At 40.7% G+C, this 24,847-nt stretch overlaps 1 protein-coding gene across 1 annotated transcript in view; it reads right to left on the bottom strand.

Moving 5' to 3' along the window:
- Positions 1–4,375: 4,375 nt before the first annotated feature.
- LOC114652755 (WD repeat-containing protein 49-like) overlaps positions 4,376–24,847 on the bottom strand; it is a 96,926-nt gene continuing 76,454 nt past the window's right edge. The window contains exons 21-26 of the mRNA XM_028803072.2: positions 16,820–16,961; positions 14,428–14,467; positions 12,794–12,882; positions 9,574–9,752; positions 7,692–7,759; positions 4,376–4,860 (exon numbers count right to left, since the gene is read on the bottom strand). Coding sequence (XP_028658905.2) covers positions 4,698–4,860; positions 7,692–7,759; positions 9,574–9,752; positions 12,794–12,882; positions 14,428–14,467; positions 16,820–16,961 — 681 coding nt within the window. The 3' untranslated portion in view covers positions 4,376–4,697. The remainder of the gene's footprint in view (positions 4,861–7,691; positions 7,760–9,573; positions 9,753–12,793; positions 12,883–14,427; positions 14,468–16,819; positions 16,962–24,847) is intronic.

Below are 24,847 nucleotides of genomic sequence, written 5' to 3' on the forward strand. Positions count from 1 at the left end.
GTCTGTTGCTGCATGCTGTGACCGCCAGTTCGGCAGAAATGCATGGCAGGTTGGCTGCCAGGCTGTTGTTGGTGGGGCAGCGGTGGCATCACAATCAGCTCTGTACCTCTGGTCACTGTAAGTGGCGGTCCTCCCACGTGAACGTTGCCATAAACACATCAGCTATGTGAACCCATTCAGCACTGCAATCAGCTGATGCTGGTACCTCATGTTCGTTTTCAGTCACTTGTATCAAAATTGGAGTCCGACAAATCAGAGTGTAATTCAGCTATAATATACAAAACGTCGTCCATGGAGTATTTCGCTTTACGCATTCGCTTCGCTCCCTCGCCAGATGTTGATGCCACTTTTGCCATTGATTGCTCCTTACTACTCACGTGACCACAGGGAATCTCAGTCAAACCAATGAAGCAAAGAGAGTCCAACTGCAACATAACAGCGGGTTTTGTCACCATTTACTATTGATTACCACCGTCAACCCCTCCTTTTGACAAAAGTCGACATTCGTTCTGAAAGAGTTGAGGTATTCGCAACCAAAAATTTTTTTTGTCTATTTACAACAGGTCGTTTGTAATAATGGCAAAGAAAAATGTATATGTCGTGTTTTTATGGAAAACAGAAGGCAATATCATCATCTACCAAAATCCATGAAGAAATCTCACGTCACACACATGTCAGACGTCCTGTTCAAAGGATCTCACAATGTCTGGAAAGTTTGCTGAAACGAGATCAAATTTTTCAACTGAAGACTCAACTCGGCTGAACTTGGACAAAAAAAAAATTAGGAATCTGCTTGAGTCCAACATACAGTATGGGCCAAGTTAGACTTTTGTTTAACTTTTGTTAAAGTTAAAATCACTCGCATACATTTCATACTTAGCATCCTCATAAAATAAAACTTGAAACAGTTTTGATCACTGCTTACAATGAACAAGAGAAAATAAAATCAAAGAAGATGGCTACCTCTTGTTGAACCTCCGATGCTGTGTTCCCAAACTCTTCACCACTGCAGCCACTGCTTAATAAATCATTTCTGGCCGACAATGAAGAGTAATTAAAGAGAAATGGAACAGTAGGAAGTCCATCATCATGACGAGCTGTAGTACTGTGCATACTAGTAGGTTCAATATGGAAGTCTTTGTTTCTGCAGTGCTCTGTTCAAATGCCCGTCTCTAAGGTTAGTACCTGAAGACTTTTTTGGAGGTCAACCAAAAGACGACAAAGCATTACTAATGTAGGAATGTCCTAGACATATTGTTAATGCTGATTATTAAACTACATTTGTACACTCCGATATTTTTTTCAGGCATGCTAGAGTGTTGCCTCACACGGACTTGTTAGCCTAATTAGCATCAGCAGGAAAATGACAAGTGGGAATAAAGAAGATTAAAATTTCCATTAAAAGAGCTGGATGTAAGTCAACAAGGTCACCCGCTCCGGTGCCACCGTCTGCTTCACCTCCTTATGCTTGAAATGTACAACCACTCAGTCTTTATATAACATAGAAATACAAAGACACGGTTGGGTTCACAATGAACCACCTCGATTGGGACCGGAGTGCAGCGGGTGACATTTCAACACCACACTTGAACAATGTGAGGTTTATTACGATAGCTGGAGTGCCAATCTTGCCACCAACTGGAGAAAAGCTACTCCAGCGTTGTCTTGGCTATAGGATTCGGGTCATTGTTATACTGAAAGGTGGACCTTTTCCCCAGTCTGAGGCTGAGTGCACTCTGGAGGTTTGGCTGCATTTATCTTTCCCTCAGTTCTGACCAGACTCCCTGTGCCTGCTGCTGAGAAGCACCCCATAGCTCTGTAACGCCGACTCACTCTCCAGAACTGGCAGCTACACCACCAAGACCCATGGCCTGGCAAGTTGAGGACGTTAGACCCGACAAGCCGTACTTCTTCTAAATAAACTTACCCCAATCAAAAATAAGCCGAAAAACAAACAGTATGTAAAATAATAAAGTGAGTATATATTGATAGAAAAAGAAATGAACAAACTCCAAACAATATATATATCATACCCCAACCAACGCCGACATAACATTCAACCCCAAAAGTGTCAGTCGGAAAATAATAATAAAATGAAAAAGTGTAGCACAAAGTTAATATACAATACAAACCCTCCCTTGACCCCAAACTGAACATGAACTCAATAAGACACAGAAAGTACGAAAAACACACAAAAGTCCAGAAGATTTAATAAAAAAATGGATAATGTTTGTGAACCTGGCACAGAAATTACACGGATGAAAATGATGTCTTGCTCGTCTCCCCAAACAACAACAAGCAGTCTCATCGTGCTTATCCTCGGTGCGTGGCGTAATCCAGAAACCCGGGGTTCTGCTGTGTAAAGATGTTGTTGTTGGGCGTTGAAAGTGGCAGGTAGACGAAGGTGTGAATGATTTAAATCTGTGCTGTCTTCTATCTTCTCGAGCAAATTGGTGGTCTAGCAGAACGGGATGTTTTTTTTTTTTTCGTTCTGTTTAAATAGCAAATGATTGTATGCAGGTGATGGGATTGACAGGACCAATTATCATGAAGGACCACAGTTCTACAATGTTATCCTTCCCCTTTTGTTTCCAGGGGAGCATATTTACATAGACACACAGGCCATGTAAACAGGACAACACGACGAAAGACGGGTCTCAGCACAAAATACATTTACGACGACATTAATCATGTAGCACACCGTAGCACAATGCTGCCATCATGATACTTCACCGTGGGTATGGTATTAGGCAGGTGGTGATGAGCCTTGTCTGGTGTTTGCCAAACATAGTGGTTGGAGTTCTGCCCAAAGAGTTCAATTTTTGTCTCATCAGAACAGAGAATCTTTTTCCTCGTGCTCTCAGAGTCCTTTAAATGCCTTTCACCCAAGTATAGCTTCAGTCTATTCACTCGGCCATAAATGCCTAACTGATGGAGTGCCGCTGAGATGGTTTGTTCTTCCAACAGGTTTTCAAATCTCAGCAAAGAACTTGTTAGAGTGACCATGGGGTTTTTGATCAGCACTCTGACCAAGGCCCTAGGACCTAACTCTAGGAAGAGTCCTGGTGGTTCTAGACTTCTTCCTTTCCACAATTATTGTGGCCAGTGTCCTCCAAGGAACACTCAATGCTTTAGAAATGGTTTTATGCCCTTGCCATGATAGATGGTGGAGATCCACAAGATCTACAGAGAGTTCCTTGGACTGCAGGGCTTGGTTTGTTTGGTCTGACATGCAGTGTGAATTGTGGACCCTTGTGCACACAGGTGTGTGCCTTTCTAAGTGATGTCCGATTCAGTTGGCCACATGTGGACTCCAATCGAGTTCTAGACACATCTCAACGATGATTAATGCAAACAGGAAACACCAGGCCACAATCTGGAGTGCTGTTGCAAAGGGTCTGACTACTAATAGAAATAAGAGATTTCCATTTTGGATTTTTAATAAATTTGCAAGCTTTTCTGAAAACGTGTTTTATGTTGTCCTTAAGGGTTGTTGAGTGTTGATGGATAGGCAAAAATTGTAAATGTATCCATTTAAAAGTAAATCCACAACACTATAAAGTGTGCAGAAAGTGAAGGGGTCGGAATGCTTTCTGAATCCACTCTACTAAATTAAATAAATGAGTTGGAGAACTTTATGCCTCAACAGATTTTGTTTCAAATTTTGCAGGCTTTATAGTAACTGACCTGTGACAAATGTAACATAAAACAATGGAATGTTCCTATCTTATGTTTGCAAGCTCACAAAAACGTAGGAGAGGTCTCAGATTTAGTTTCACTGATAATTTTTCAATATTGTCTGTAGTTCAGAATTTGCTTGCGGTGTTGCACCCACGCTACCCGCCACACGTTCATCCTGAGATGTGGACACTTACTGTCTGCTCATAACAACTCAAAGAGTGGTAGGTCACCATTGACTGATCTAGCCCACTCTAACAAGAGCAAGATGCAGTATTCAGAAACAAAATTACAAAGGACAAGAAAATGCATTCAAAATGTAAAATCTAATGTCCTATGCAGCAAATGTGAAAGGGACAATCAGTAAATGTAAAGCTAATACACGAAATTGATTGAAATAGTTCATCTGGAGATGTCACTGGAGAAGGAAAAGGAGAAAATGAGGTTCTTCAGGGTAGTTAGTAGCAAAAACTCGAAATACACAGACAAACAGAAACACGCGTTCACCGAAAGGTCATGGAGACATATTTGTGAGTTTAGTGACTCTGCAAGGTGGGACACGGTAGCACATAAATTATGGTCCTATGTTCCATAAAAGGTTATCCTTTTGGAAACCAAATTTAGCATCCTGGTTATAGACAGTGGACTACACTGTGAAAGACACTTTGACTTTCAAGAAGTGTGTGTGTGTGTGAGAGAGAGATGGGAGCCGATTTCCTCTGCCGTGCTCCATCTTCATCTTCTGTTTAATCAACCTGAAACTACTCCATCATCTCCATTCTTGACAGTATCTCGAACTGGTGGACACTTACACTCTCACTCATCTCGCAGCTTTTACAGATTGCTATTGCCGAGTCCAGAATGTGACGTTTAATTTCCTGATAATGTGGGCCCACAGCCAGTTGGATTAAAGATGGGATATGCCATGGAGTATGCAGAAGTGCTTCAGCGCAGGCTTGTGTTTCTCGCTTTTCTTATACAAACATTATTACTTATGAACAAGAATATGGTGGGCCAGTTTAGAAAGAAAAATCATAAGGATCATTGAGCTCAGCAGCAGGGTTAGGTTTCTGAATAGTCCGGCGGACATCTGCCAGCTCATAGCAGCTCAAAGAGTGGTAGGTCATCATCCTTCCACATACATGGGGTATTGTAATTTGTTTCAGCTGGTTGCGGTGAACTCTGAAAATGAAACAAAAAACATTAAAAATGTATACATGCATCCCGTCCACAGTCCCACTACAGGGCCACCGGCAGCTGCAGCCTAGAGCTGAAACTTTACACAACTTTACATCAGTCCATGTGGAGAACTCATTTCATTTCAGTTCTCATTTACTCCCACACCCACACATGACGTGCAAGTGTATTTCAAATACAAATTTATTTATAAAGCATACTTAACAACAGCAAGTGGGAACAAGACAGAGTACATGTGTGTGAATGAGAGGGAGGTCAGTGGGATGGTGAGGATGCAGGGAGTGGAGATGGCGAAGGTGGAGGAGTTTAAATACTTGGGATCAACAGTACAGAGTAATGGGGATTGTGGAAGAGAGGTGAAAAAGAGAGTGCAGGCAGGGTGGAATGGGTGGAGAAGAGTGTCAGGAGTAATCTGTGACAGACGGGTATCAGCAAGAGTGAAAGGGAAGGTCTACAGTAGTGAGACCAGCTATGTTATATGGGTTGGAGACGGTGGCACTGACCAGAAAGCAGGACACAGAGCTGGAGGTGGCAGAGTTAAAGAGGCTAAGATTTGCACTGGGTGTGACGAGGATGGATAGGATTAGAAATGAGGACATTAGAGGGTCAGCTCAAGTTGGACGGTTGGGAGACAAAGTCAGAGAGGTAACTTTGTGTTGGTTTGGACATGTGCAGAGGAGAGATGCGGAGTATATTGGGAGAAGGATGCTAAGGATAGAGCTGCTAGGGAAGAGGAAAAGAGGAAGGCCTAAGAGAAGGTTTGTGGATGTGGTGAGAGAGGACATGCAGGTGATGAGTGTAACAGAATAAGATGTAGAGGACAGAAAGATATGGAAGAAGATGATCGGCTGTGGCAACCCCTAATGGGAGCAGCCGAAAGAAAAAGAAGGCTACACCAATGTGCTGTACAGAGTAAACAAAATAAAAACTGTAGTATAAAGACTGTTAAATACAAGGGCACTAAACAAAAAGCTCTAAAACCTAAGGAATAAAAACAAAAATACCAACAAAGCGACACCACCCAAAAACATTATTGTATATCTCCTGAGAAAAAAGACGGGCTTTGAATGTCAGGGCCGTAGAGGCAGTTCTGACACATGAAGGTAAGTCATTCCAGAGTTTCGGGGCAGCCACTGCAGAAGGCCGATCCTGCAGGTTTGCCTGATGTGACTAAGTGTGAATGACGCTGGACTCTCCAGGCCCCCATGACCCTGAAAGGACTTTGGTGTTTCACCCACTATGGATGCGTTTTTTTTTTTTTTACCAGCAAAAAATAAGATTCATAAACTTACTTGAAAGTGGATACTTAAGTTTTATCAAATAGTACATTTTGATTTTTGAACGCAGTTAGAAGCTGCAATAGGTTACATTTTGCACTGCTGGGCTGCCTGCTATTACAACACCCTGTGCTGAAAGTTTCGGCGTTTCCAGATTCAACTTGGGACACTTTTCATTAGCCAATCAGCTGTTCAGAAAACGTTAAAGACGGTGAAGAGAACCCCTTTCTCCAATCGAGTGGGTACACCAAACAGACAGATGACATCAGATCTTTACATCCATTTGAGAAGAGGCCACTCTTCGCAAAATTAAATGTTCAATAACCGGGAGAGGGTAAAGCAGATATTCTCATAAAGCAGCAATCGGGTGACGGTGGTAAAGTTAATTTGAGGATGTTCTGTCTATATAAGGACCCCCACCCATTATTGCAATGAACCTGTGGCAGAACTTTTTGAGGCAATATGAAAGATTAATATTTTCCCATCAATGTTTCAGGAATAATAGTACTAAGGGGCAAAGTAAATCATAGCATTTTTAGGGAATGTGCTGGTGAAACGGGGCAAAATAAATGGGACGGTGTATTGGGTGGTGATGGGCTTTAATTTCCACTTCAGAAGAATAGCAGAGCTTATTCTCTGATAACAGGTTCCCATATTTTTCATTGTTTTTTTCCAATTCCAGTCTTTCAATAAAATTCAAAACTATTTCTGTATAAAATATGAACTGTAGTTTCCCAAAAGATCGCTTCAAACATCTGTAGAATGTAAACAATGCATCACCTCTGGCTGAAATTTGGCCTGACGTAGTCTGAAGGGTGTCTTATGCTAGCCCTGACATCACCCAGTGAATTGTGGTGGCATCTCACAGCAGTTCACCAAACTTATCAAACGACTCTTGTATGGCATGTAGGATAGCGCAAAACGTTTCAATATGGCCTGTTTCTTTCAGTGTCATCAGTTACATGGTAATGGGAATTCGCTACAAGCTTTGACGTATTCACTTCACAAAAGTGACAAAACGTTTGCTGATCTAGTGTCAAACATCACATCCCTATTCTCCATTACTGATTTATTGCATATTCCATAACACCAGCGTAACATTTCAGTGTTCAGCCAACACTGAGAAGTAACAGGACCTTCTAGTTACCACTGGATATGCGGAATACTCTTTGAAATTCCATAATTTGAAGGAAAATATTTAGCAACACATTTTATTACTGGGGTCATTGACTGTGCCTACCTGTGCCATGCCACTGAATAAGTGAATTCGGCAGATGAAGGACATTGGAATAAACTAAACATACAAAATGCTCTAAAATCCAGAAAAAGACTGGGCATGTGAGAACGTGAAACCAAAGTCCATGATTAGGCTGAGAATCAAATCACCAGCCAGCATGCTGCTCTCTAGATTAAAATGAATTCATAAATAAAACAGTACAAATTAAGCTTCAAAGTTGATAAAAAAAAGTCCAGTATTTTTGTAATAACTGTATAAGAGATTAAATATTATAAGTTAACCAGTTTAAAAAAGGAAAATACCTGGGAAAAGACTGATACTTCTGCACTTCCTCCGCAATATTCAGGTCACTGCTGTAGGAGACAAGCAGCTGCCACAAAAAACAATGAGGTCAGACTTTAAACGTTGTTAAATAACAAGGGATTTCTACTAGGATATCAGAATATTAAAAAACAAATGAATACAGAACATGAAGTGAAATCATGAGTAGGCTGCTAGATGGGATTATATTTGGTCACCAAAAGCTTTTCAAATACAACAGTAAAGAAGTGATATGCATGGACCATTTCGGCCGACATTGCGGATGCAGCCCAGCCTCTTCTGCTCCATTTCCCGTTTTGCTGGATCAAACTGTACATGAAGTGCCAGGCCTGATAGCGCTGCAGGTCAGCCGCAAGCCACCACTACTGCTATAAATGCAGGCGTCTGCCCCTCTACTGACCGTGAAGCACTGGAGCCAATCGGAGATGTAACGCACGTCTCAGCCCCTCTGTGAGATACATTTGGCTTTTTAATGTACGTCATTGTGGTAGTGCACAGTAACATTATACTAGTGTTAAATTAACGGTTTAAGTGTATACATGGGTCCTTTCTCTCCTAATTAATACTGGTGATTTTCCTGTGTGTAGTGGGAAGTTTACCAGTTCAATGTCCACCTTCAGCTAACTGTGTGGCCCTAAGCATGTCACGTATTCAGCTTGGGCTCCACCTGTAACAGAATCGTGTTTAATCGACTGTGCTGTGCTGTGTTTTCATCTTGTAAGGTGCCTTAGAGGAGGGCATCAGCACAACGTGTCATAAGTGACATGCTGATGTTACCAGTGGGCTTTTAGAATTGTAGTTTTTAATGGGATTGCAATATCTACCCCCAAATTTCACAGCAGAGCAGATGGATGTACCTAATACAGTAGCCACTGAGAAAAGATATATTGCAATGGAAAGTGTGGATGGACTGGCATCCTGGCTGGGTGTAATGGTGTAATCTTACCTGGCCAGGAGGTCATCATAACAAACGAACAGTGGGACATGGGCTCTCAAGGATGCGTGTTCCCCCAGTATACTGGGTAGCATTATTCCCCTAATGGTTCTCCTATCTGGACACCCACATGGCTGCATGGGAGATGTAGTTCCAACAGGCAGCCCTACTGAAGTCCATGGGTGTGGCCTAGGGTGGGCTCTCTTGTTCTCAAGAGGTTCCACCTGACCCAGAAGTGCTTTTTGGAGGCAATATCCCTGTAATGGAAGTACTCCAGAGTCCAGCCTTAAAGATTCTCCTCTACATCAGCTAGATGAGTCCGAGTTGGGAGTGAAATCGGACAAAGCTCACCTGGGCTAGACTGAGAGGCAGAGAGGGTAAAGAAGAGAAAGATTTGCATTGTGCCTCTTAAAAAGGGGTCTCTTCAAATAAAAGGGTTGTTTGAACCCGAGACCGTCTCCAGAGTAGTTATGTCAAGTGTTTAGGGTTGTGAGATGCCCCCTATAGGCCACATATTATATTATAGATAATCATTACAAAAGAGAAGTGATTCTCATTTGATTGTCATTGGCATGATGGGTAATGTACTGGCTTACATCTCTAGTGTCTCCAGTGTCCTGGGTACTTTTCCATTCTGGTCTTTCCATGTTCATGTGGGTTTTCTCTTGGTACAACAGTTCTTTTCCATCCATCGTGAATGTGTGTGGGAATTTTAACTGGTGTACCTAAAATGGATCAGTGTGTGTGCCAAAGTGTTCTTGGGATGGTGCTCTGCCTAGTGATGACGGCATAGGCTCTGATTAGCTGCAAACCATTAATTGACAGAAGTTCAAAAAATGCATTGCTCGACAAATAAATAAAGGTACCAGCAAATGAAGCATAATAAATTATGAGTCTTCCTCCCTGCTTTGGTGAGTGTGATGCAGTACCTGATTTGTGTCTGTGTTGCTGAAATCTGCATGACTGCCACTGACTTCGGACCCCAAACCATAAGCTGGCTGCATGTCAGGCAAATGATCTTCTGTGCCATTTTTCAGTTCTGTTGGAAGATCCTGCTTCCATGTTGACTGCTCTTTTACATCCCAGGGGTTACTCACACCAAAGGTTCCTGGGGAGAGAGAAATCACGAGACTAAGGAAGGGCAGGATGGTGTTACCATAGTTAGTGCTGAAGTCTCACAGCTCACACACACCAAATACTGTACATGACTGTTGGAGTCATGACTCTAAACGGACTCTGTGTGGGTGTAAATGAGGGTGTATTAATGAGTGTGCTCCTGTCATTCCATCTTCGCTTAGTCATTGCTGTCCACCCAGTGCTGCTAGTATATAGACTTTGGCTCCAAGTGACTTAAATATATCAGAACATTAGATATCCACTTCATTCTTCTAAAATAACATCAAGTTGAGTTTTGAAGGTCCCTAAAGTTCAACTGTCTACCACTACTTGGTAACTTATTCCATGTATCTCGTTCTCTGTGTGAAGAAAAACTTTCTAATTTACCCTTAACAAGTTTCAAACTGTATTCCAGTGTTCTTGATGAATTCATTGCATTAACCATCTCTATCCACTGTACTTATTCTTTTCATAATTTTGAACACTTCAATCATATCACCAGTTAATCTTCTTTTGCTTAAACTGTATAGGCTCGGCTCTCTTAAGCTGTCCTCACAATTCACCCTCTGCAGCCCTGGAATCAGCCTAGCTGGTCTTCTCTGGACTTTTTCCAAAGTTGCTATGTCCTTTTTGTAGCCTGGAGACCCAAAGAGTACACAGCACTCCAGATGATATACCAGTGCATTGTAAAACTTGAGCATAACCTCCGTCGACTTGTGTTTTATAACCTAACATTCCGTTAGCCTTCTTAATAGCCTCTGGACACTGTCTACCAGTTGATAGCGTAGAGTCCACTACAACTCCTCAATCACTTTCATAAGGTGTACTTTCAATTTTCAGACTTCCCATTGTGGATTCAAACATAAAATTTTTACTTTCTATGCTGTCTGAGTCTCTCTGTAATGATCCAACGGATTCCAGATTATCTTGCAATGGTATCATCTGCAAACTTAACCAGCTTGTTATTTATATTCTTATCCAAAGTTTTTATATTTATTAAAAATAACAGCGGCCCTAGCACTGACCCCTGTGGAACATCAGCCAGTTCTGAATGGGTTCCTCGCACCTAAACCATCTGCCTTCTGTGGCTGAGCTAATTTTGCACACATCTGCACATTACATGCTGAACTCCCGCTTCTTTTAGTTTGATTCCAAACCTCTCATGTAGCACCTTAGTAAATGCTTTCTGAAAGTCAAGATAAATGATATCATATACACCACTTTGATCTCATCCTTTTGTTGCTCCCTCACAGAATTCCAACATGTGAGTAAAACTCGACCTCCATTATTGGAGTCCATATTGACCATTTTTGCTAGTACTCCTGTTCTGTGGAAGTACTCCACGTTCTTTTCCTTAACAGTTCCTGAGATGAATGTTAAATTTACTAAAGTTACTTGGATCAGCCTGATCACCCATTTTAAATAATTGGATAAAATGTGTTATTTTCCAGGCCTTCGGAATTTCCCCAGTGCACAGTGACTTCCCAAAAATATATGTCAGGGGTTTATATACATATATACTCACTCACCTCTTTAAGAATTCAAGAATAAACATTATGTGGTCCTGGTTTGTTGTGATTTGCTTGATTTCGGTCTATTTAATTTGATCAGTACTTCTTTCTCCCTCTACAATTTCCTAATTACTCAGTACCTCCACAGTATCCCTTTTACCACAGGGAGGTTGTCTACTTGCTCACATGTGAAGACCTCAGAAAAATGTGAGTTTAGCGCACCCGCTATTTCACTGTCTGCATTTTTAAATTCCCCTTTACTATTACTGATGCACTTCACCTCCTCCATGACTGTTCTTTTACTGTTAAAACATTCAAAGAGTCGTCTTTCACCTTATCTGCTATATTCCTGACTAACCGTCTTTTAGCCTCCCTAATATCCTTCTTATTGGTTGCCCTCATGTTCTCATATGCTCTGCAATTCACTTTGGAGTTCTTAATCTATTATACCTTATATCGCTGTTGTTTCCTTTGCAGCTTCTTTTTTTATTACCTTATTTACCCAATGTGGAGATTTTGTAAATATTTTACTCTTTCCAAATTTTGGGATGAATCAGTTCTGCTTCCTATGTAAAACATTTCTAAACCTGCGCCACTGCTTCTTAACTGTTCTACACTTAAAAGCTTATCCCTGTGAGACTTTGCCATATCTGTTCAAAGTTTGCCCTACCAAAGTTAAACTTAACGGTTTTAGTCTGTACATCTGTGCTCAGATAAAACCCAGCGAATTGTACTACACTATAGTGACTTGAACCTAGCAGTTTAAACACCCCTTCCCCCTGAATTCTATCCTTGTTATTACAAAATAATACATTTAGTCAGGCTTCTCCCATGTTAGTGCTTTGGATTGATGAATGTGGAGAAATGGCCCTAATATACATATAGTGGTTGCGCAGATACACTGTAGGCCCTTGAAGGGAGTCCGTCTGCACCCTGTTTTAATTGATCGAATGAATATGATTATCCTTGGAGTGTACAAGAAAACCTGCATCAAAAATGTGCAATCCTACAAGGATATATTATAGTGAACCACCACCTACTAAGAAGAGCAGTAGCACTTTGATTTTCTTATCCCTGGTACGCTGAACATTATTATCTTGTTAAAAACAGTAAAGCAAAATAGTCTGCAAATTTACCTTTGGCTCCTACTGTATATCAGCATGTATTACCAGTCTCACTTTTATCTGATTTTGCAAAGTTGCATGTGAAATAAAAACATGTGCTGCCCTGTTTGAGGAATCCACACACTTGAAAGTGCACCATGTACCCTTAAAAGAAAGCACTGAAGTAGCAATACAGCGGGAGGAGCAAAATGTAACTAATCATGTAATGGAGGAGACAATCACACTCTCTTCCAAGTGCCATCCATACCAAAATGAATCTGATGAACCTTTAGTAGTAAGTGAAGTCATAGTATTGACAAGGGGACAGAGTGCAGTGAACTCCTTGCAACAAAAAGCCTTCATAAAGCAGACTTTATCTGTTACATAGAACTGATTATCCTGATAGCCCTGAAACTTACCAATCAGAGTCCCCTTGCAGGTCCACAGTCTCAGCAGACAGTCACGAGATGATGTTAAAATGAGCAGCTGTTCCGGAACAAGCTCAATACTGTTGTAGGAAAAGCAAGTTCAGATTTACTGGGTCAGGCTTTTGTAAAGTTCACACATTTCAGATTGGACTTCCTAACAAAAAGGTATCTATGAATTACTGTACATCCATCCATTTTCCAAAAACGTTTTTTCCTTGTAATACCGTTAACTGTGTTTTACAATAGCAGAGTAAAAACGTTTTAAAAATATCAGTCTAATTCCCTTTTTTTGCTCCTCTCATCCATTAATTTCCAAACATGCTCATCCCAATAACAAGGTCATGGGGTGACCTGAGTCTATGCTAGCTTAATAGGATACAAGAAGAAGACATTGCATTTATATAGCGCTTTTCAAGACACTCAAAACCCTTCACATAGGGAGAGAGGAGCCACTTCAACCATCACCAGTGTGCAGCATCCACCAGGATGGTGCGACGGCAGTCATTTCATTGCAGAATGTCCACCTCACAATAGTTAATAGGTGGTGAATTGGAGAGTTAATTAAATACAGTGGATGATTAGGAGGTCAGAGTGACCAAGACCTAATGGGTAGTTTAGCCAAGACATTGGGAAACACCCTACTCTTTATGAAAGATGCCCAGGGATCTGTTATGACTACAACGAGTCAGGAACTCGGTTTTATGTCTCATCCAAAGGAATGGCTCCATTTTTGCAGCATAGTGTCAACGTTACTGCACTGGGACATTGGGATCCCCACTCATACCACAGGGTAAGTGTCCCCTGCTGGCCTAACCAAAGCCTATTCCAGCAGCAACCCAAGCTTTTTCCTAAATGGTCTCACATCCAAGTACTATCCAGGCCTGAACATGCTTAGCTTCATGTGGAAGCATCTGAAATACAAGCCAGGAACATATCTGGGTTAGGACATCAGGCATCTTTTGTCACTTTTTGAAATGTTTGCAAAAAACGGAGTCATTTGTTAAGGAACTAATAGTGAAAACATGAAGAAGATGCATTTTCCAGAAATTTTCAGTTGCAGACTTAACAGTCGCAGTGTGCTTCCGTGTCATCTGGTTGTGTTCTCAAACATCCCCAGTGACTCAGTTAGATTAGTCTGCAACTTAGATTTTGTTTAAAGTCATAGGAGCAGGCTCTGTGAGCGCTCAGCTGGAAGTATGCATATAATGCAGCAAAGAGGAATAACAAACGCGGGTGTTTTAGACCTCACTAAGACAAGAAAGTCTCATCTGTCTGATTTTGCATGTTTTACAAACTACAGCAGAATGATAAAAAGAAAAAAATGGGCCAAGATTGCAGCTGAGCTCTCAGCACCAGCTCCGTCAGGCAACACGTCATAAAAAGGGATGAGCTTGCAACGCTTTGGAAGGATGAAATTGTGCTGGAAAGCCGTCGTGTGCTCCTGTAATTTGTCATCCCCTGTGATTTCAATTCATTTAATCTGGTAACAAAATCAGCCACTCATGTTGTCAAACGTGATACCGCTCCAAGTAGAAGTTGTGTAATGGATATTGACACACACATTTCAAATATCTTTTAACACAACTGTTCTGTGCCTTATTTTTATGCTTTTTCAAAACACTTACCTTGTAATGCTAACTGGGTGGGCCTTCCAACTGTGCAGTACTGTTAAAACATAAATAGAAAGATGTGTGAAACTTTGTCAACACATTCTGTATATTAAATTACTTGACCTCTACATTTTTTCAACATGAAAGCTTAGATGCAAAAGAAATACCACAAACATTTGTGTCTTTGGGGTCTCTTTCATTCAGCCTGCTAGTTAAATATTTAAATTCATATCCCATGAAAAAAAAAAAACAAACCTGCATTTTCCCATTAAAGGTCAGGCTTTGGTCAGAAGATTAAATTTACTTTCCTTCTCTTAGATTGTGTGTTGCTGTCACAATCTCTAGACAATTTCTAAGGCTCCGCCATTGGTCAGTGGTTGGGATTGTCGCATATTTAGCTTTAATATATATATATAGTCATAATATATAGTTACTTTGGATTTAAATGCCTGCAACAATTTAAAAGAGTTGCATAGCAGTGTGTTTGCCTGCGGAGAGAGTGTCGACTAAGTCGAGAGGTTTACTTACCTCAACAGCGACATTCATGTCTCTAGTGACTGTACCTATGAAGCCAATAGATGGATTGGGAGAGAATGGGGGGTCTTGAGGTCGCTGGAAATGGGTTTGTGGCACTCCCCATGTCTTTTCAAAAGGACAAAGGTCTAAGTCTTCAGAGTGCGGGTGCTTCATGCTTTTTTTTATATGGTTTTGAGACATGACTACTATTCCGTGACCTGAGACAAAGACTGGATTCCTTCGGTACTGTGTCTCTTCTGAGAATCCCTGGGTACTGCTGGAGTTTGTGTCGAATGAGCGGTTGCTCACAGAGTCTCAAATGAGGCACATTACCTGCATTGTGAGGGAGCATCAGTTATGGCACAACGATCATGTAGTGTGATTCCCTGAGGGTGATCCAGGCCAAGGGGACACCCATGTAACATCTGGCTGCGGCAGATAGATGGTCATTTCCACAGAGTGGGACTGGACCACTTATCTGCTTGGGGGGATGACAACTGGGATCTCAAGGTGTTTTGGCATGGGGTGGGTGCAGCACGTTTGCATGTTCTCCCCGTGTCTGCGTGGGTTTCCTCCAGGTACTCCGGTTTCCTCCCACAGTCCAAAGACATGCAGGTTAGGTGGATTGGCGATTCTAAATTGGCCCTAGTGTGTGCTTGGTGTGTGGGTGTGTTTGTGTGTGTCCTGCGGTGGGTTGGCACCCTGCCCTGGATTGGTTCCTGCCTTGTGCCCTGTGTTGGCTGGGATTGGCTCCAGCAGACCCCCGTGACCCTGTGTTCGGATTCAGCGGGTTGGAAAATGGATGGATGGATGGGTGCAGCACTGTACCAGTGCATGCTCCCCAACCTGACCTGACATAGTAGTGTGAAGGTTTCAGATTTGACAAATGGTTAGTATCTGTGTGAATTTTCTCTATGGCTCTCTGGGGTTTTTCTTCAGGGACTTGCCCATCTCAGAGTGGTGCATGTTAAGTTAACAGATCACACTAATCTGGCCCAGTGTTGCTCAGTGGCTCAGCAAGTCCTGCAAAGGACGAGCTCTCCATTCAGGTTTGGTTCCTGTCTTACACCTAATGCTGTTGAGTTAGGCTCTTAAAACTGGATAAGAAAGTTTGAGATTGCTGTTATATGATTATGTCTATGCCTGAGCAAAACAACCCCTCTGTTTCTTGGGCTTACATACAAAAACATTGCTCCCTGGCTACTGAACAGTATGGCTTGTCAGTTTGCCCACTAAGGTAGCATCTATTATTCCCTCCAGACTCTTTCCCTGTCTTAATCCAGTCTTATTTCAGGTTCAGACTCAAAGACTTCCAGCCGTGATCCTGTTTTAATCTACTTGCCAGGGATACATGGCCATGAATCACTTCTGGGACCACAGCCTGCCCTGTTTTTGCTATAAGGACACTGGGCTACTACTCTGTTTGGAAGCTTTGGTGTCCTGATCTGTCTGTTGCACTTAAGGGGTCAACACACCCATATTACTGCCTTAAAAACCCAATATTGTCTCACTACTTCCAATTTGAGGTATGCAGCAACCTAGTTGGCTGGAAGTCATTGAATGTCCTCATCATTATTGCTTCCTTTAAAATGCACATATAGTCAAAGATCTTTTTCCCTTTGGACCATTAACTGCTTCCTATTAACAGGGAGGTCTACAAACCTCCTGCCAACCCTCCATGGAAAAAAATGGCATACAGGCTAGAAAGGATCTGGATGAGAATCCATGTGTTGTGAAACACAATCTTAGCTGCTTTTTTGGCACTCTGCCTGACAATAGACATGTGATTTTAATGTACAAAAGATCTAATAATTCATTATTTTGACAATACCAAATGATGCGCAGGAAAAGTAATCTTATTGATATTTTTATCTTCCTTTATTATTCTTACGTGGAGGAGCTGTTATTTCTACGTTTTGCTGTGCAAACTGTGCAATATCCCACACGTGCACAAAACCCAGCTGGTCAGAGGCAAAAAGAAGGGAGTCATCTTTTCCCAAAGCCAAATCAGTGATGGTGGTGCTGACAGAAGGCTGCAAAGAGAAAGATAAAATATTTATGTTTAAAATTATGTCTTATTATTTCTAACAAAACAATTTTACAAAGATGTATACAGTACATTGTAAAATGAGGTTTCTACAAAGGGTTGGTAAAATCACTCTTCATAACAGGGTGTTGAGCTCAGCAAATCGGGAGAACTTCAGGGTAGATCCACTGCTTCTCCAGCTTACGTGGTTTCAGCATGTAGTTAGGGTGTCCCCTGAGCATCTACGCATAACGCAATGAGAAAACATCCAGGATAGCCTGGAGAGATCATTTCACTTGTCTGGCCTAGGAGCATACCCCAGAAGGGAGTGGAAGGAGTTACTGGGTCCTACCAGCTCAGTGCACTGCCACCACAATCCTCATCAGAACAAGCCAAGTGAAAATGAATGAGTGAAATGTAGTAAGCAGTATTGTAGTATATAATATGAAAAATAGTGACTACATAATAAACATGCTCTAAACTACACTTTATGAAATTTCTTTCACAGTCAAAGCTATTTCATCATTAACCCTACTTAGCAGTAAAAGTATCATTGCCTTAGATGAAGTTTAAATATCCATTTGTCCATTTTCTAAACTATGTAGTGTATTTCTAATACAGGGTTGCAGGGTGATAGATAGATAGATAGATAGATAGATAGATAGATAGATAGATAGATAGATAGATAGATAGATAGATAGATAGATAGATAGATAGATAGATAGATAGATAGATAGATAGATAGATAGATACTTTATTAATCCCAATGGGAAATTCACAACCTAAAAAAACCCTAACCCTAACCCTAATTTAATAAATATAAATAAAAATAAATATCCTGGCAGCATTCTCTATAAAGCAGTAAACCTAGAATTGGACACGGATAGTAACGGCATTCACACCATTTACGTATCTAATGGTTTCTGTTGCTCTTATAGAATGGCACCTCCATCAGTCTCATGCTGATATAGAATCAAATTTATTAATATACGGGCTACAGACTACAGTATCTGGATCTCTCTGCCTGTCACCCAACATGCACTGCACCAGACACCACCTTTACCTTTGTGGGTGGTTAAGTGGTTTCAATAGATTCAGCCTCACTAAACTATGTATGTCACCCAACCACCAGGCACTATTCAGCAAACACCATCCCCAGGCCTGGTTCAAAGAACGTCTCCCAGTGTTCCTGTTCCAGGCAATGATCAACAGGTTTGAAATTCATATGGGAGGGCCTCTGAGTAGATCCACGGTATCTCTGAATCAGAAAGTTAAGGTGGTTTGAGCATGTATTGAGGACATACCCTGGGTACCTCTCACAGGAGGTATACCAGACATGACCCAGGGGTTATAAACAGTACCTTAGATAGACTGGGGTCATGCAGTCTATGGCTGGGTACAAGATGACCTGGTCTGTTCAGTAGTTTCACTAGCCCAAATGGATGGAGAGCAAAGTGGTGAAAACTACAATCTGTAGCCAAAACTAGTTAAATGTTAAAAAAAATAGAATTTTCAAACTCTTTTAATGGGGAGCCAACAGCTTTGGATACAAAGTAAGAACCAGTCACAGGACCCACTCAAGCACTCAGTGTGTGAAATTCCCACGTAGTAATTGTGGGGTCTCACTGGCTGAATGCTCACTCTCGTACTATGGAATATGCAGTAAATTAGCTATGGAGAATGTTATCAGGTATCATATGCATATCTTAAGTACAAGAATTGCATTATACACAGTCAGCAAACAAAAACCATGGCAGTATATATGCACTTAGATACTGTGCTTCAATGAATGCTTTATCTCCACTCTGACCTTTTCAATCTAAATTCTAACTCCCTCAAAAGTGTGTACCGACTGAAGTTCTCTTGGAGCATATCTCATCAATTTTGATGTCATTAAATTGGTTACTCCTGCCATTCATAATTGACTTTAAAATATTGCTAATGTTTTACAGTGTCATAAATAATCTCATTCTGTTCTATATTTTGAAAAATGCCTCTCACCTTACATTCCAAGTCATCCCCTTAGATCTTTGAATGAGTGTCTGCTTATAATTCCAAGAGCTAAACGTGAAAGACGCTAAACTGCTGTTATGCACCTAAAATCTGGAACAGTTTACCGATAGAAATTCGCCAGGCTAATACAGTGGAGCACTTTCAAAAAACTGCTAAAAACCCATTATTTTTAACATGGCTTTCTCATAGCTACATTTCAGTTTATCCCTGTTAAGATATATGTGCACTAAATTATCATCTTCATCAAGGCTTCACAATCCATACTAATCCCTATTATTCTCTGCGTCACCACCATATGACCAAGGCACCATGTAGTCCCTACATTGTTGGATTGAAGGCAATACCCCAGATTGTCTGTATGACCATCTTCATCAGATTCTTTCATGTGAATCCTGAAAGCCATAAGGACAGATTTAGATCATTTATGTTAGGCAGAATGCCTAGTGGGGGCTGGGTGGTCTCTTGGCCTTGGAACCCCTTCAGATTTTGTTTTTTTTTTCTTCAGCCCATCTGGAATTTTTTTTTCTGTCCTCACTTGAACTACATCATTTGTATATTAATGTGCTATATAAATAAAAGTTGTTGTTGGTAGTACTGCCACATGTTCATCCCAATACCAGCCTTATTAATTGAACTACAAAATACAGCAACATTGTACTCTAAGAGCTTAATGAGAATGATTATTTTACTTTCATAGAAATGTAAATGCTTCAAAAACTGTTACAACCTGGGAGCTAGATATGACTGGCTTATGTTGTTCCCAACCAGAACATTGTCAGCATTGCGGTATTAGGATCACTCTTCACCATCAGTTTCATGAGTCTATCAACAAGGAAAGAATTACTAACTGTAAGGGTTTAGATTTATTTTTTCTTTTTAAAAAGGTCTCCGTCCTGTGATGCCTCAGGTGCCTGCAGTCATAGGCACCTTTTTTTTCCCAGGACATTAATAGTGATGACCAAGTTGGATTAGGACGAATGAGGACACAAAGAAGTTAATGGTGCTGAAAGTGCAAACTGCATATTTGTTAATAACTACAGTGTCCAAAGTGCAGTGCAGTTCAAATCTTCATCAAATAATCCATAAGATAGTGTCGTGAATATAAAACCAATAAACAAATACAACAAGTCGGATTCAAATTCAGGATCATCTCCTCCATTTTGTCTCTTCCACAGTGCTCTCTCTCTTGTCTCCCCTGCTTAGCCTCTGGGTCAACACATGCAGTCATTTCACTGCCTCTCGACCCAACGACATTTTCCAATGAGACCCACCATGCCCAGCTCCCTTGTCCTGACACCTCAATCGGCATCTGCAGAACAATTGGAGCATCCAATCACTCCTGTTCCTAAAGCTCAACAGGAGCGACATGCATCTGGATAACAGTTCCTACCGCTCCATTACAGGGCATCCCAGCCACCTTGTCTCTTCTCCTCAGCACTGGCTCAATCTCTCTACTCTCTCTCACTCCACTTCTCACTCTGTTTTCTTTCCATTCGATCTGCTCTCTTTTGTCCTTGCTATTCCAGTGAATGTAGGTGCAGTGAACCAATGAGTGATGGCTTTGCTGATTGCTCTCCTGCATATGAATGAGCAACCAGCCATTTCCCCCCTTGCACATTCCACAGCGGCCTGTTTCTCCAGCACACACCTATACCCACGGAACTCGAGTTGAACTATTCTTAAAATAAATCCCAGCCAACTAATCTTGCCATAGACTCTAGACAGGCTTCATCACACACACTCTTTCTGGAAACCCCCTCTGATGTAAAGCTATTATTCCTACTTGCTGGCAGGCTGCTGTTACTCAAACATGTCACCCTGTTCTGCCTGTGAATCACTCGCAGACAGCTTGTAAAGAGCTCTTGGCACTCTGCTACAATACTTTTTGGCAAATTCAGTAATGGGCAAAGAATAATAATATAATAATGTACAACACTCTGTTTTTACTTTTCTTTAGGAAACACACACAGACATACACATAATTTTGATTTTCAAAAAAGGTTCAAAAAGGTTCAATACAGAATTATGAATATACAGTATACATCTCTGGGCACGTGAAAGGAAAAACTGGTGAAAACTCTCTGCTAAAGAGGTAAAAACAATACATGTAACATTGGCAAAGATAATTCTGTACATGATGAATTTGTACATCACTGTTTAATGGAAAATTTAAAGAGACTGCAATTAGTACCCAACCACATTGATTCAAGCCCCATCTCACAATGCTCTTGAAAGAATGTAGCAAGTTCACCATAGACTACCCATGGCCGCTTGTTGGACTTGCCCTTTTATTCAGAACTGCAATACCACATACATTTTTTTTTCTAAAATCTCCAAAGCAACCCAGTCAAGCCCTCAGTAAAACATTGCCATTTCAATGCCACCTCCAGATGTATTAGACATCCAAGAGAGAAAAATAATAATTCTAAAGTTTGGAGAGTTTTTTCAATGGTGAGCAATGTAGTCAAAGATGACAATTAGCAGTGAAAAAAAATGCCTGCCTTAGTGAATTAAGCCAATTAATACAATAAGCCAGAAGAGTCATTTGTGTGCCAGTGTGTGTTTTCTTCCCTCCCTCTGGTTTCACCCCACATTTCAAAGATGTACACGGTAGGTAGCAGTTACTCAGCCCTGTATGTGTGAACGTAGATGTGTGCGTGTTGTGACAATAGGGGGCACTGTCGCACCTCCAAACCCGCAGACAACACGTCCAGACACCAGGTCAAAGTATTAGAAATTAATTTAATTTCTGCAATACTGTACACAAAGCACCTCCACAATAATCAATACAATAACAATAAATCTACAATAATCAATCCTCCTCTCCTCCCAGCAGCTCTGTCACACTCCCTCCCAACTCCGGCTCAGCCTGCTGGGTTTCCCACAGTCCTTTTTATAGTGCTCGACCCGGAAGTGCTTCTGTCCTTCAGTCTATGTCATTCCATAGCACTTCCGGGTCAGATGAAAACTCTTCTTTTTCTTCAGCCCAGAAGTACTTCATTTCTTCCGTCCTCATGACTAGGGAGTACTTCCGGGCTATAAGGAAAATATAAATCCCTGTGCCACCCTGCAGCGTCCCCTGGTGGCCCCTATGGTATCCAGCAGGGCTGTGAAGCTGAACTCCATTGTCCATGATGCTCTGCAGGAATTTGGGGCACCTCCATGTTGCAGGGAGGTCTCCATCTAGCGGCCTGGGGATGTTGGCCGGGATAAACTGCCGGCCATCTCTCACAGTGTATATATAAGTGTACTATGAGATGAATTGGCTTGATTCCCCTGTTGTGTTCAGTTGTCAAGATGTTAATGCTCCACAATGTAAATGGCTGGTTGAGAATAGAGCTGGATGGATAGCTAACCTACTTTCTCCTATTGAAATGTGCTATTTTCTTTAATATTTCCAATGACTTCATATCATTGATATAAATGCAATGCATTGCTTGATTGACCTTGTATTTGGGTGAACTGCTTTGTAAAGTTTGTTGTGATGGTGCATTATAAAATACAGGCTCTACTGCTTATCCTTGTTCTGTTTTCTACTTGTATTCCTATTTTCATTCGATATTCTTGACCTTAACCATAATCTGACTGTTTATTTAACTGTGTGTCTTAAAGGCATACATATAGTAGTTTATTATAAGAGAATTCTTATAATGGCTCTATTTTTCTAGTTTCATTGTACTCCCCAGACTTAACTGAGGTCTTATTTTTTTTGTGATTGCAGTCTCTATGCACTGAGCCTAGGGTCATGAAATCTTTATCAACTTTTACTTCTTTGTTGCAATCTCCATTTGGTTCCTGAAGGCAGCTTGCATAGTTATGGTAAGGTTTATTGTGAGAATTTGCAATTTATTTATCTTCAGATTTTTCAGGTTTTCCTCACATTTTTTAGTCATATGTCAAAGATTATCAGTCATTTTCTGACTACTTCTATTACTAAATTCTGTTTCTTCCTACCCGGTGTTCTTCAAACAATTGCAATCCTATATGTATATACAAGTTAAAAATACCAAGATTGTAGAACTCTTTTCTCCCATTCCATACCTTTGTACAGATGCAGCCAAAAGTATTGATATGTTTCCATTATTTAGAAAAGGATTACAATTTTCCAGGAAACATTTTGAAACTAAGTGCCTTGAGCATGGGAAAGGCATTATATAAATAAAATGTATTATTATTATTATTATTAACTAACAAAAGTATTTGGCATACACCCCACTTTATTCCATATTGCATAGAGCAGACACTTTGCATTTGATTTTGAACTTAACATATAAGTTTCAAGTAGTTTTCACCAGTTATATAACCCAACCTCAATTTTGGAGATGGTCCTAAGCACACATAAATGGAGAGGATATGTGTCAGGAAAGGCATCTGGCCATAAAAGTGACAGTGAAACCCATAAAAAAAAATCGACCCCACACAGAAGTGGGAAGAGATGAAGAGGGAGAAGAAGAAGTTTTCAACATTTATAAGTTAATTCATATAATGATAATATAAGCTCCAAAGTAACACAGTGTGTTTCACAGAAAGGGCCCAGAAATATCATGGACAATAGACTTCAGTGCCTGTACCACCAGTCACACAGTGCAATTATCTGGCTCTCTGTACTTTACCACAGGTTCGACCAAATATGTAGTTTTAGCATTGTAAACCATAGTTAAACATTTTTTTATATTCCTTGTAACTGTGAACATTTTGGCAGTGAAAACCATGATGTATTTTACAGGAAGAAAACTAATGTTATTCTAAGATGATCCAACCATCACCGGATTTCCATTTAGTGATAGAAGTTTTAACTCAAGTTTTACTTTTTCAGTTCAAGAGTTGTATCTCCTTCATCTTCTCCAAGCAGGTATTAAGGAACCTCTCATGTCATATGATTGCTATTAAATAAAGGATTTAGTAAAGACCTCTCATGATACTTTAGACTTAAATGACCAACACACTCATGGGGCTGACTGTCCTAACACAGCACAAAAAGTGGCCAGCAAGTAGCAGAAGTAAAATGCTGAAATTTACCACATAACATAAACAAATCTGCACTACATTAAATCCTGTTTTTGTGCCATTAAAATCTAAATTCCTGCTCAGTGTTCTAGAATCACATCTCCAGGGACATAACTAATCTGTAGCAAACACAATGCCCTTCCACAAATAAAATTCTCCTTCACACTGGGATATTCCTGGATAAATATACTTTAAATTAACCTAAAAAACAGACAGCGAAGAGCACTTCACTACCTAAGGGAGAAATAACTAATTTTCCTGCCAGCTGTGAATGTAACGTATAAAATACTCTTTTACTAAATCCCCACGGACATGACACTAAATCATTAACCTAATTATATGATAGGAGCCACAACTATAAAGCAGCATTCCCTCCCCTTCATCTCAGGGTATGTCCTCAGTGCAGTTATTAATACCACAATTACAGGTTTAGATTTCTGTAGCTATTGTTACCAACTGGCATTCTGGTCCAGAATACTGATATAGAATAATTCCATGTTTATTTCTTTGTCAAAATCAAGAAAGTCTTCCCCAACAAAGAAGCTATAAAAAGCTAAATCAAAACTGTTTTCTAAAGCCACTAATTCGGATGCAGTGTCACAGAAAGCTAAAGCTAGTTCTAGAAGAATCAACTACATGAGAGGGACCAAGACGGGACACTCACATAACCCACCAGGGCAAGTGTACATCTGTCAACCCACCTAACCTGAACATCTTTGTAATGAGAGTGAAAATCAGAGTACATGGAGAAACCCCAAAATGCACAGAGGGAGAACGAGAAAACTCTACATGGATAATGTCTGGGTTGGAGTCTGAGCCCACTCTCCTAGAGGCTGTGAGATCGCAGTGCTAACCAGTGCATCATGTTGATTA

The sequence above is a fragment of the Erpetoichthys calabaricus genome, chromosome 5 (genome assembly GCF_900747795.2).
Source record: "Erpetoichthys calabaricus chromosome 5, fErpCal1.3, whole genome shotgun sequence".
Taxonomy (NCBI): domain Eukaryota; kingdom Metazoa; phylum Chordata; class Cladistia; order Polypteriformes; family Polypteridae; genus Erpetoichthys; species Erpetoichthys calabaricus.